General features: G+C 56.6%; 1 protein-coding gene across 5 annotated transcripts in view; it reads left to right on the top strand.

The window, feature by feature from the left end:
* TEAD3 (TEA domain transcription factor 3) overlaps positions 1 to 12,389 on the top strand; it is a 57,307-nt gene that overhangs the window by 22,973 nt on the left and 21,945 nt on the right. For 3 of the 5 annotated variants that reach the window (XM_073319794.2, XM_073319795.2, XM_073319796.2), the window contains exon 2: positions 3,650 to 3,904. In XM_073319794.2, coding sequence (XP_073175895.1) covers positions 3,769 to 3,904 — 136 coding nt within the window. In that variant the 5' untranslated portion in view covers positions 3,650 to 3,768. Of the gene's footprint in view, positions 1 to 3,649; positions 3,905 to 12,389 lie in introns of those variants that run through there. The other 2 variants (XM_073319793.2, XM_078849775.1) reach the window with 1 other exon arrangement.

The raw sequence follows: 12,389 nt of genomic DNA, 5'->3' as shown, positions 1-12,389 counted from the left end.
TAAAAGAAGGAAAGTGACATGTTTTGCTCCAGCCTCCCTCCCCCACCCTGATCAGGTTAGGCAGCCCCACACCTCCAAAGAAAGCCCAGCATTGCTTGTTTCCCAGTTGTTGTTGTGGTCGCTGTTTTGTAAGGGCTGGGTGGAGCCTTGGATTCATCATCTCTTGCACTGTACGTCAAAGCTATGACTCGCCGCTCGCCTGCACCCTCCCTCCAGGAAATGGAGTTGCTTGGCTTGGCAAGACACTGTTTTCCCAGTGGCTACCACTCACACCATGGCCGGGCCACTCTTGGATCTTCCTCCTCGTGTCTCCAACTGGGTGGGGCAGGCCAGCGAGGAGAGAGCGCACTCCTGCTCTGTCGTCTTCTGTTCCCCCCCCAGCCCCAAATCCTCAGAGCTTTGACTGTGTTGTCACCTGACTGGAAGGAGAGCTCAGGGTGAGCTCTGAGGTTTCCCCACCAGTCGGGTCAGCAGGAGGAGATGTGTGTGGATACTAATTCAGCCATAAGCAGCGATGGGAGACCTGGGCACTAACACAGGCCTGCATGTGTGTTTGTACAGCACCTAGCACCACACCGTCTCCATCCTGCTTGGGGCTTTCAGCAGCTACTATCATATTAACAGTAATGGCTGGCTGGAGACTTGGTTCCAAACCCTTGGCTAGAGCATCCTGGGTGGGATCTCCTGGGAACACAGGGCTTGCCAGACTGGATCAGCCCAGGATCTCTTCAGCCCAGCATCCTGTCTCCAAGAGGGAACAGTCCCAGTCGGCTCAGAGGACGGTCCTACAGAGGCAGCTTCCTCCTGACCCCCAGTAGTGAAGCAAGAGGGTTCACCTCCCTTCCAAACCTCCCTTCTAGGACTCTCCTGCAATATTTTGCAGTAGTTGCCCGGAAAACTTCAGCGTATTCCCCCCCGCACAGTGCTGCAGGGTCCTGTGCTCAGCCACGGGGGTTCCTATGCCCCCCTGGGGTGGGAGGAAGCCTGGTGTCTCCAAGGGACGGGTGTTGTGGAGGAGAAGGCCTCAATATTTTCTCCGTGCGCTGCAAGAAGAAGAAATTCTGCTACATCCTGACCCTGTGCAGAAACGGGGAGGGGGAAGTCTCTCTCGGTCTCTAGCAGGCGTTACCCTGCTGCTCTGTAGCCCGTTTGCCGCCTTCAACAGCAGCTCCCTGACCCTGTTCCCCTTTGCCTCCTGAGCTAACGAGCTCTTGCCTGCACCTACGCTCCCCTCCCTTGGGCTTGCAAGCTCTCACATGCCCATGCTCCCACCCCAAAAACTCCTGTCCCTCCCCCCCCCGTCCCAGTGCAGTACCCACTACCGGGCGCGCGCGCGCGCGTGTGTGTGTGTGTGTGTGTGTTTGGGGAGCCGGGAAGCTACACAACAGCCGCAGCAGCCTCCCTCTCCATCCCTCCCCCTTCTCTTTGGCTAACTGCTCCAATTCTGTTCTCCTTATTTGGCCACACTGCTCCCAAAGAAGGGGGGGGGGTGCGGGTGGAGGACGGGGAGGGGGGAGCAGCGGGAGAGACTGGGTGACATCACGGGGCTCGGGGAGAGACAGGAAAAAAGTTACTTTAAAAAAAAAAAAATGAATCCCTGCGCACTTGAACCAGCAGCTTGCTGCAGTTCCTTTAAAAGGAGATGTCTGTACTGGAGACCTCTAGCGCGCTCTCACAGCCCCTCTGGGAAGCCTCTAGCCGAAGGAGACACCTCTGCGCTCAGCTCCCCACCAGCAGCAGCTGCTGCCAAACGTGCACCGAGCCTGCTCTGGGAGCTGGGCAGGAAAGGGGGGAGCAAGAGGGGAGGTGAAGTTGCAGGCGCTGGTTTGAGGCCTGTCTGGCAGAACCTGTCCGGGCAGCGGAGCTTCCCCCCGGAGGCCCCCCATGGGCTTGTTGTGCCCAACCCACAACACCCAGCGACCTTTCAGGGGGAGGGTCAGGCTTATCCAAATAGACACGTTGAACCAGAATCCCAAAGTGAGATGGGGGCTGAGTCTTTCAGAGCTACCAAAGGGATCCGGGCACCTGGCCCCCATTCAGCTCAAGAGGAATTGGGCATCCAAATCTCCTGGGTGCTGCCCAAAATCCTTGCTGGGGATTTCAAACACTGCTCCGGTCTACAGACTTTGCTTCCAACTCTTCCCATTGCAGCCACTGGGGGGGTTGAGCCTTTGGTGGGGGCAGGCTTTGGCCCCAGAGGGTTTTGCTGGCGAGGCTGGGCTTTGGGCCACGAGAGGGCCCCCAGCAGGGGTGTCATGCTCAGCAAGGGAGCCTAGTGCCGGCACAGGCTCTGTGTTGTTGTGCGGGGGGGGGGGGGGGGGGGCAGACACACCAGGCTGAGCCCCCCCCCGCATTGCCTGTGCTGTGTCCCTGCACTGAGGCCCGACTATGTTGAAATGCAGCAGGCCGGGGGGGCTCCAAGGCAGCGGCATGGCCTGCGAGTAGTGGGGTGATGGTGTAACTAGCAGGGGGGCCGCAGTGAAGGGATACCCACTGCTCTAATGCCCAATATGTAGCAGCCCAGCATTTCTCATGCTGGGGGAGGCCCAACCCAAATGGGGGGTTGCAAGAGCGGCGGCTGCTGACCGGTTGTCCCGCTCTGAAGGCAGCGCCGCCGTCAGCAGCAGTGCAGAAGTAAGGGTGGCCTGGTGTGGGTCATCACAGCCTGAAATATTTTCAAGGGGAAATCCCAGCAAAAAAAGTTTGGGAACCCCTGTACCAGCCCGTATTCCAGGGGTTCTCAAACTGGGGGGTTGGAACCCCTCAGGGGGTCACGAAGTTATTATATGGGGGGCTGTCAGCCTGTACCCCAAACCGCGCTTTGCCTCCAGCATTTATAATGGTGTTAAATATATAAAAACATGTTTTTTAATTTATAAGGGGGCGGTCGAACTCGGAGGCTTGCTATGTGAAAGGGGTCACCAGTACAAAAGCTTGAGAACCACTGCCGTATTCCAGCTCCATTATTTTCCGTCTTTGCATTCAAGGTGGTAGAGAGCCGCTCCCTGCCATGTGCAGTTACCCCTTGAGAGCCAGTCGCTTGGCAGCTGGCTCTTGCGTGATGGGCCGATAATTGCCCAGTAAAGCCCTGCTCTCCTCTCTTGATATGGGTAGAAGAGGGATTCAGAGTTGGGGATGGAGGGTCCTGGAGGGCTGGGCTGTGATGTGGGGCAGGGGACGTGGTCGCGTCTCCGGGGTGGAGGTTCCTATGGGCTGCGCTGTAATGTACCTCAGACCCATCTCTCCTCTGGCTTCAGTAATTTCTGTAGGGGCGTTGCTGCCAGCACTAGGGCCCCGAGCTCTGAGCGCAGCACTCCGGCAATGCACCTTGCCTCCACCTTCTCCATCCTGTCTCTGGAGCCCACCCGAATTGGTGCGCTATTGGAGCGGGGGAGGAGGGCTGTGCTCCCCTGGGCTCACTGGTCAGCGAGCGTTTAGGGCCCAGTATGTCTCTGCGGCATTCGGCACCCCAGCCCTTTGTCTCATACGTTCACTGCTGGCATCTCTAGCAGAGGAGGAACTTCCCCTCCCAGTCCCTCTGTCCCCCCTGCTCTTCTTTGGCTGGTCAGAGGCAGTGTGCTCTAGTGTGTACGGCTGGGGGCAGGGTGTCAGGAGACATCCATCGCTGACCTTTGCTTTGTCCCCTCAGGTTGTCGAGTTGCCATTTGGGGCTCAGGGTCAGAGCCCAGAGCAGCCATCACAATAGCGTCCAACAGCTGGAACGCCAGCGGCAGCCCCGGGGAGGGGCAGGAAGATGGACAGGAGGGAATGGACAAGAGTCTGGACAATGATGCCGAGGGGGTGTGGAGTCCAGACATCGAGCAGAGCTTCCAGGAGGCACTGGCGATCTACCCCCCCTGCGGCCGGCGGAAAATCATCCTCTCGGACGAAGGCAAGATGTACGGTGAGTAAGACCAGGCCGCACTTGGTTTTAGAAGGGATCCAGGCTTGACCCAACGGACACTGCAGACACTGTGTGCTTATTCAAATATCCATCATTATGTTTCAGAGTGAACATCCAGTTAAGATGACTAAGAGCAGCTCACCACCTCCCTTAGAACCAGATGCTGCCCCTGCATTCCCACTCCAAAGTCCAATTAAATTGAGGATACATCCCTTCGGTTATTCTGTTTTGTCTCTGACTCCAGTTCAGGGGTAGAGTAGGGAATTTCCTTGGGTTTGCTGCCAGTGTTCGGTGGTTGGCTCTGGAGATGAAAGTCCTGTCTTTGCTCACAGAATACGTGTAGCCTGATGGAAGTGTGTGTGTGTGTGTGTCCAAGTGGGGATAATGGGTGCCCGAGATGGCAGTAGCTGGGGGCTCAGGATTGAGATGCAAGCACGGGGGGAGCCCAGACCTTGACTAGCAAAGCAGGTTGGGTCAGGATTGAGGTTGATCAGCAGAGCAAGTTGGGAGCCTATTGCTGGGGATGCAGTGGGTGGGTCGGGACTGAGCTGCCTTGGGAGAGCTGTGTGGGGCGGGTTCTGCAGCACCTGAGGCTCTGATGTTCAGTCTCTCGCATCCAGTAGATGATTGAAATCCCCCTGTGTCAGCCCCCCGTGTTCTGACCTCATCTGGGTGACTGCTGGCTGGCGACGGGAATGGAGGGTGGCAGAGAGAGAGAGAAGGTAAAAGTGAGTTTCTGAAGGGGAATTGCTCCTCCAGGCTCAGCCCCCAGATGCCCCAAGCCTGGACGTCTCTGACACGGAGGCATTAGGAGCTCTTGGTATGAGCGGTGCCTTCCCCTCTGCCCAGTCACTTTCCAAGGCTTGGCCCTTGCTGTCTGCACCAGGGGCACTAACCTAATGTCTCAACCACAATATTTTGGGCCGTGTCCCTACCGGCCTGTGGGGACACAGAAAGGGAAGCCAAACTGGGGCAGGAGTGGTGGCCCTCTTGGAATGGCTGAGACCTGTCAAGTGGTGTTGAACTCTGTTCCCCATGCTGAGGATCCACAGTCTCTGTGACATCTCTCCCTTCTCTCACTCCCTCCCTCCCTCTTTTTTTCACTCCCTCCCTCCCTCTCTCTGCTTTGCCTGCCTGACTGGTTTGGTGAAGTTGCAGGCAGAGAGAGGCTCTGCGCAGGGAGTCCACACACCTGGGGCTGGGCGTGAAAGCTGGTGTGTCTAGCCTCTCGTGCAGGTCACAAACAAAACACTTCCTTCTGCTTCTGAGGCTCCTTCGGCACCACCTTTGGATTTGTGTTTTCAAACTGCGGCTTGGCCTAGAAGTTCCCCCTATGTCGATGGTTTCCCCAGCTCTGAATTTTCAGGGCCACAACCTGAGGGGAGCTAACTACATTCCCAGAGCCTTCTCCTTCCCCCACGTCTCCATTCAAAGCTCCTCCACTTCCATTTCCAACCCAATGGGCCACATTCATCCAAAAGAGTCATGGATTTGGCCTGGTGTCTCCCACTAGAACAGGGTTGCCTTGTCAATACAGGGTCTGGCCGAGGGAAGTCTGTACCCACTGATGGCTTTGGGGTAGTGGGGCCCATCGCCTCTTGGGTTCAACTTTAAATACGTTATTGGTGTGACAAGATAGGCAAGTGTGCCCAAGTCAGCGCATTAAGCATCTTCAGCTGGAAGCAGGAAGCCTTGTGGATACAGGTACCTGCCTCCACCCATTGACGGTTTAGGGGGGTAGGATGCAGTGCCCACGCTCCAGTTTCCATTGCTTTGTTGGCGTGACAAGCTAAACAAGTGCTTGCCTGAGAAGAGAGTGAGTCTGCGCCGAGGACAGGCCAGCAGTTGGAGTTCGGCCCAGGTCGGTGGCGAGTGTCTTTGTGCGGTGAGTTGGGTGACTCTCAGCCCAGTTCCTGGCAGGTCAGTTGTCCACATCAACACCTTCGCAACTGGCACCTTCACGGGTGTTGTCAGCGGCGAGGCTATTGAAACTCCGCTCCCCTCGAGACGGTCCTTCCAATGCAGACGCGGGATGCTCCTGCAGTCTTTAGGGTTGTCAATCCAGGACTCTTCTCCAGCACTAAAAGGAAGTCCAACCCCGTTTCCAGCATCCTCTGCTGAGATCTCTCAAGTCTCAACAGCTCAGCACAAGGTTGGACTTGCTCAGTGCTCCAAGGAAACGCAGGGAGCTGGTGGGAATGGCACCAGTATTTCAGTATGGGCCACTCTGAGCCCCTGTGCAATGCGAGAGGGGGGATATGCTACTGGAGCGGGGCCTTTCTAATGAAATGGAAAATAGAGGTTTAAACCCCCTCAAACTGTTCTGGGCTTTCTGCCTCCCTCGCTGCTGATGACTAGAGCTGTGTGTAAACACACATGGTCTCCTCCTTCTCTGCTCTGGGCTGAGTCCTCCCGTGATGTCACAACTCAGTGTTTGTGACCTCAGACCTGTCTCCGTGGGAATGGACTGTCATATTATAAACACTGTGTTATGACCTCAGAGGATGACTTATGGAGGTGGGGAGGAACACTGTCTAATAGTGGTTAAGGTACAAGACTAAGCTTCAGGAGATCTGGGTTCTGTTCCCAGCACTGCCACCCACTCTACCTCAGTTTCTCCCATCCTTATAATAGCTAGTATACCTACTTTACACTTAATGTGTTCGTCTCTGTAGAGCACTTTGGAATCCTGGGAGGATGCTAGAGAAGGGCTAAGGATTAGGATAGTTTTATATTGATCATATTCTGAGAAACTGGGCACAACTCTTACAACCGATCAGAACTGGCCAATCACGTCTTTGTACCAATCCCTCTGGAATCAGCACTGAGCTGAAGGTAATTGCAGACTGCTGGTAATGCCTGACCTCTCTCTCTAGTTGCAAAAGACCCTAAAGCACCTTACCAATTGGGCACAGAGCACCCATGAAATGCAGCCACCTCTGGGGAGGGGGACAGTCGCCAGCACACTGCCTTTTTAAGTTCTTCCCTAAGCATTGGCCATTCCATTAACTGCTCCCCTCCCGTGCACTGGTCTCACTGGCTCTCCACGCCTCTCCCCCTGTTCTCAGATCTTCCTGCAGCAAAGCAAGACTTCTCCCCACCCCTGCTCCCAAGATTCTGGACCACCCAAAGGGACCTGCTTCGCTACACCGCCTTTCAGCCCTTGCACCCCTGCTCCTCACTCATGCTGCCCAGCGGGGGCCCTTCTAGCCCAGGGCATCAGGGACGGAGGCGCGGGGATTCCAAAGCGGGTGCATTGTTTGGATTTCTCTGGGAATAGTTGGAGTGCCGCTGGGGAACTTGGCCTCCACTCAACAAACCCAAGTGTGCAAACTGGTTTTTCCAGCCCCTGGGAGACATCTGGCAGTTGCTTAAAGAGACAGCAGCCCGGTTCTGCTTTCTTCTTCCACACTGCCTCACTTGGTTCAGAAACTGATTTTCACCTTCTTATCTCGCTGCATCCCCCCCACACACACTTTCTCTCTGCCTCACCCCCTCCCCACTTCCGCTCTCTTTTGTAGGCAGTGTTTAGAACTGGAGGCAGGGCTGCGGGGAACCTTCCTAGTCTCCCTCCTGGAGGAGAGAGCAAGGAGGGGGTCTGTTGAACCGAACATACAGTGGGCCCCGGTCTGCCTCTAGTCTGGGAGGGGGCTCAGAATAGCCGGGCGAGCTCAAAGTCCTTGTGCACCCCAGTCCGCCTGCAGGAGTGTGGCTTGGGGAGGTTGTGTGCTTTCCTACCCCAATCCTAGTTCTTCTGGGAGAGGAGGCATTGAAACCGCCATGACCCTTGCCTCTGATCTTTAAATTGTGATGTGAGGATGTCAGTTACTCAGCCAGACGTGAGGGGTCTATTACAGGAGGGGGTGGAAGAGATTCTGTGGCCTGCAATGTGCAGAAGGTCAGAGTAGATGATCATGATGGTCCCGTTCTGGCCTTCAGGTCTATGATCTGCATGGCCTTGAATGAATCCCTGGGTTTGTGCTTCCCCATTTGCCAGGTGGGGCTGTTGACCCTTTTCGTGGGCGTTATTTCCAGCCTGTATGAGCGCCCTGTTTGACCCCCTGACGAGAAACCCCATGGAGAAGCCAAGGCTCTCCATGCTGGAATAGTGGAAGCAATGGCAAATGAGTCATTGGCTGAGCATAATCCAGGGGGAAAGGGGGGTCCTCTCCACAGGAGAAGGGCTTAGCTCACACCTGGCGCGGGTTCTCCAGGTCACATAGCCACAGAGGGCTCCCTGAACCAGGGCTGGGTCAGCCGTGACCAGAGGGAGACTAACCCCAGTAGAGCCAGGGAACCCCACTGTTTATCTGGGCAAAGGGGGTGCTGTTCATCTACTCTTACCCCATTGCCTTTTGTTCCTGCCCAACCTGCTTACCTCCCAGTACTCCAGTATCCCACTAAGAGAATACTCTAGTATTCTCTACCACTAGCCCCAGACTCTCCATTGGAACCAGTAACGTCGTGGACCCTTACTACAGCATTCAGTAGTATTTTCTTCTCTGAGGATTTCTGCAGTAACATCCGCTCCCAACAGCTTACATGAGTCTCTCTACAGTATTGCTGGCCGTTGTTAGCTGTATTACAGTAGGGCCTAGAGGTCCCAGCTGAGACCGGGACTGCTTTGTGCTGGGCCCTGTACAGATACACAGTATGAAGCAGTCCCTGCCCTGAAACACTTGCAATCCCCTGCTGTAGCATTCTTTCCTTGGGATGCCACTGTGCTCTGACAGGATCAGAGCTCTTGCCGGCGATGGGCCTAGACAGGACATGGCAGGGCATTCTGTAGCTTCCCTGGGTGAGACTTTCTCCAGCCCACCAGCATGGCTACCTATCCAGGCAGGCATTAAAGATGGGATTTTCCAGAGGGATCCCAGAGCATTGTAGCTCTGCTGTGGTACTTGCAGGGTGGGGGTGTTCTGATTGCAGAGGGACTGAGCTCCCAGCATAGAGAAGCAGAGGGAAGCGGTGGAAGGGGGGCAACCTTGACCTCTGGTAACCTCTAGCATTTGAATTGTAGCCAGGCTGTGAGCATGGGGAGACGGTGGAGGGCCGGGGCTTGTTGGGCAAGGGGTGTCTCTCAGGGTTGTTGCCAGGAACTCAGGGAGCCTGCGCCTTGCCCCCAGACAGCAGGTGTAACTTGAGTTGGACTCGGCCAGGGCTGGTATGCTGCGGCGCGTGGATTGGCTGGAAGGTTGTCCCACTAGGTTATTTTTAACAGAGCCGTCCAACTGGTTCACGTGGTGGTGTCAGGGGAGAGGAATTTGGGGAATGTGGTAATTTGGAGGAGGGACGTGCCCTCCTAGAGGGAATGGCACAACCTCTGGTGAATCACGGGGCCGGGACAGCCCTGCAAAGCCTGCCAGTACCAGAGAGTGAGAGAGCAGGACCCTTAGCTACCTGGTACCATAGAGACGGCGAGGGGGGGCATGCACAGGGGCCTTCCCGCTGTTCTCAGAGACAGACACGCACAGACTTAGCCACGCAGGTACCATAGAGACAGTGGGGCCCACACAGAGCTGTCCTGCTGGTACCACACACAGGGAGCAGAGAATAGGGTTAGTGTGTGCTAGTACCAGAGAAAGAGAGACACGCAGCTCCATGGTACGCACGCACACACAGCTGTGCAGAGGGAGGAGAGTTACCCACAGCACAGTTAACCACAGGGTGCTGGGGGGCGCCAAGGGAGAAGTGACACATGCTGTTAAAATAGAGGTGAGGGGAGAGGACACGCCGGGCGAAAGGGAGACCCACACAGTTGCAAAGCTCAGTCCCAGAGGGGGAGACCCGCTCACAGTGCTTGGGGAATGATGATCCCTTGAGGCCTCTGCAAACTTCCAGAGCACCTGGAAGAGGCTCCCACTGCGCAGAGAACCCTGCGATGGCGGGGCCGGAGGTGGACTGTTAATACCCACTGCAAATATTCCAGTGTCCCATGCCCATAGTGCACCGTCTGTGCTGTGCCCCACTGCGGGGCGTGGGCTGCCCCATATGGCTGCGCTGTGTTTGTAGTTCCTTGAGCCGTGCTCAAGACTGGGAGGATGGTGGGGATATAGGAGAGCTGGTGTGTCCCCACAATGGGAGGGCAGGAAATACAATCACCTCACATTGACCCACTCCACCCCACAGTCCTCCCCTCCCGGCAGGCTCCTGCTGTACATTGTAGGACTGTAGGACACCTACTGACCCCGAAGTCCCTCTCCTCCACTGGGGTCACTTTTTCTTCTTTTCTCCCCACCCCACCCCTTGTCCTCCTTTCTTCACCCTCCTTTTCCTCTCATCTTTGCCCCCGTGCCTCTACGCTCAGCGCTGCCCTCTCCTCTCAGCATCTCCTCCCTTGCCACGCTTTGTCCAGATCCAGGGATCTTCAGGGTTAGCTCCATTGCTCTCTCACACACCCTGCCGCCCCTCTTCTGCTTCCTCACATGCCTCCCACCATGCTGTGGGGCCAGGCCTGCCTGGAGTGCAGCCTCTTCAGGTCACTAGGCCTCCCTGCTAGGCCAGGGCCCACCATGACTCTGGATCCTTCAGGTTGCTTGTCTCCCAGGTCCTGGCCTAGCTGTAACCCCCAGGCTCTTGTGCTCTGACAGCCCGCCGGGGCGTCAAGAGTGAGATCCACGCTGCCAGGGTGAGCAGGTGGGCACCTGCCATGTCCTTCCAACAGCACCTCTCCAGGGCATAGCTAGCGTTGGGCACCAATAACAACCGGGCAGCTGCCGCGCCTTGTGAGGGGAGCGATGCAGAGGCCAAGAGAAGTGGCATCTGGGGCGCTCGGGGTTGGAGGGTGGAAGAGCAGATCTCAGACCCTGGGGGTGAACAAGAAGGGAATGGCGGCGTCAAGCCAGATACTTGTTCCCTGATGACTCTCCTTGGGCTGCATTTCTTTCTAATGTGCAGTTTGCAATGGAGAGGCTGCAAGGGGAAATGCATCTAACAGTGCCAACGTGCCAGCCCCCCAAGGGAGCAGCCTCACCGGGCCCCTCAGATAGTGTGGGGAGAGGCTGAGGGCTGGAATCTCCTCCTCTCCCTCACATCTTTGGGGTAGCCCAGTAGGTACAGGCAGGTCAGGCTGGGCCTCGGCCCACCTGATTCTGTGTGGCTAGAGACTAGGAAACCAGAGCCCCTGGTTGTGGGCGTTTATGGGAATGCAGGATTAGCTACAGCTGCCTTCTAAGGGGAAGTAGTCCAGCCATCCCCTGTGGGGGCCAGTGTTAACCCAGGGTGCGGGGAATCACTCCAGCTGTTCCCTGTGGGGAGCCCCATTACTCCCAGGCAAGCTTGCCTGTGTGTGTGAGGGAAGAATGGCCGAGTGGATGGGCCACTGGGCTGGAACTCAGGAGACAGGAGCTCTGTTCCTGTCCTGCTGGCTGACTTTGGGCAAGTCACTGCCCTGTTTGTTGTGCCTCAGTTTCCCCCATCTGTAAAGTGGTCTCACAGGGGAAGTGAGGATTGGCTAATGCCCCTCACAAACTACAGTGAGGGCACCAGGGTGGCATGCTTCATCCCACCATGTAGGGGCGTGCTAGCCCCCATTGGTATGAGGGCCTGCTCAGGTCACCAGTAAGAGGGCGCGTGAGTGCTCTGGGGGCAAAAGAGGGGGGGGTCTGCCCTACCCCCATAAGGGGTTGCACCCCCCTCAAGGGTCAGGGTCCGTGCTCCAGCTGCTCTTTCTGGAGGGAGCATTGTTACTCCCACATGTGGAGCCTTCCTTCTCTTGCCCTCCCCGGGAGGCATGGGACGCAGCACAGCACCTGGCGCTGTCTGTCGCCCTGCGGCTGGCGGGATTTGCAGGGGCATGAGGAGGGGGCGAGGGGCGCTCGTGCTTCTTCCCTTACAGTGTGAGGCCTGTTCGGAGAGCCCCTCCCCCTGCCCCCAGAAGGCGTGGGGCGTCCGGTGCTGCTACAAAAGTTGTTTGGCTTTTTGACTTTTTTTTTTTTTTTATCCTAAACTAGCTCCAAGGGCATTTCGACTAGCTCCAACCACCACCATCTGGTCCATTAAAATAAATCTGGCATGCTTCCCCACCCCCACATCGGTTGGGGGTGGGGGGGGGAGGAGAGAGAAGAAAGCTCCCAGCTGCTCCGAGGGTTGAATTTAGATTGGCCACAGCTGGCCTGTAAAATGTGGAGCAAAAGCACTTCTGCTTCGGATTAGGCCGAGGATGTCGGGCAAGGCTGTTTAAAAGGCCAGCACTGCTGGAAATGCGGATTGGGCAATGGGGGAAAATGGGGGGCTTGCCAATGTGACTCATATCTGAACCCAGATCCCATTTCCGCAGCATGTAGAGTTGCCCGTTTCCCTCCCGGGGGGAGGGGAGGGAAGGGAAGGGGTGTCTCCGAGAGCAGTGTTCCCAAAGCACCAGGTTCCTGGTGGAGCGAGCACAGAAAGCTCTCCTGCCCCTCTTCGCAGTGTCCTCCGGGAGCGGTGCGGGAGGGAAGGAATCCCTTCCCGCAGATGCAAAATGGGAGGAGTTTCTGGGTGTCCC

The sequence above is a fragment of the Lepidochelys kempii genome, chromosome 21 (genome assembly GCF_965140285.1).
Source record: "Lepidochelys kempii isolate rLepKem1 chromosome 21, rLepKem1.hap1, whole genome shotgun sequence".
NCBI classification, from domain to species: Eukaryota; Metazoa; Chordata; order Testudines; family Cheloniidae; genus Lepidochelys; species Lepidochelys kempii.
This window is presented reverse-complemented; position numbering and strand designations above follow the sequence as displayed.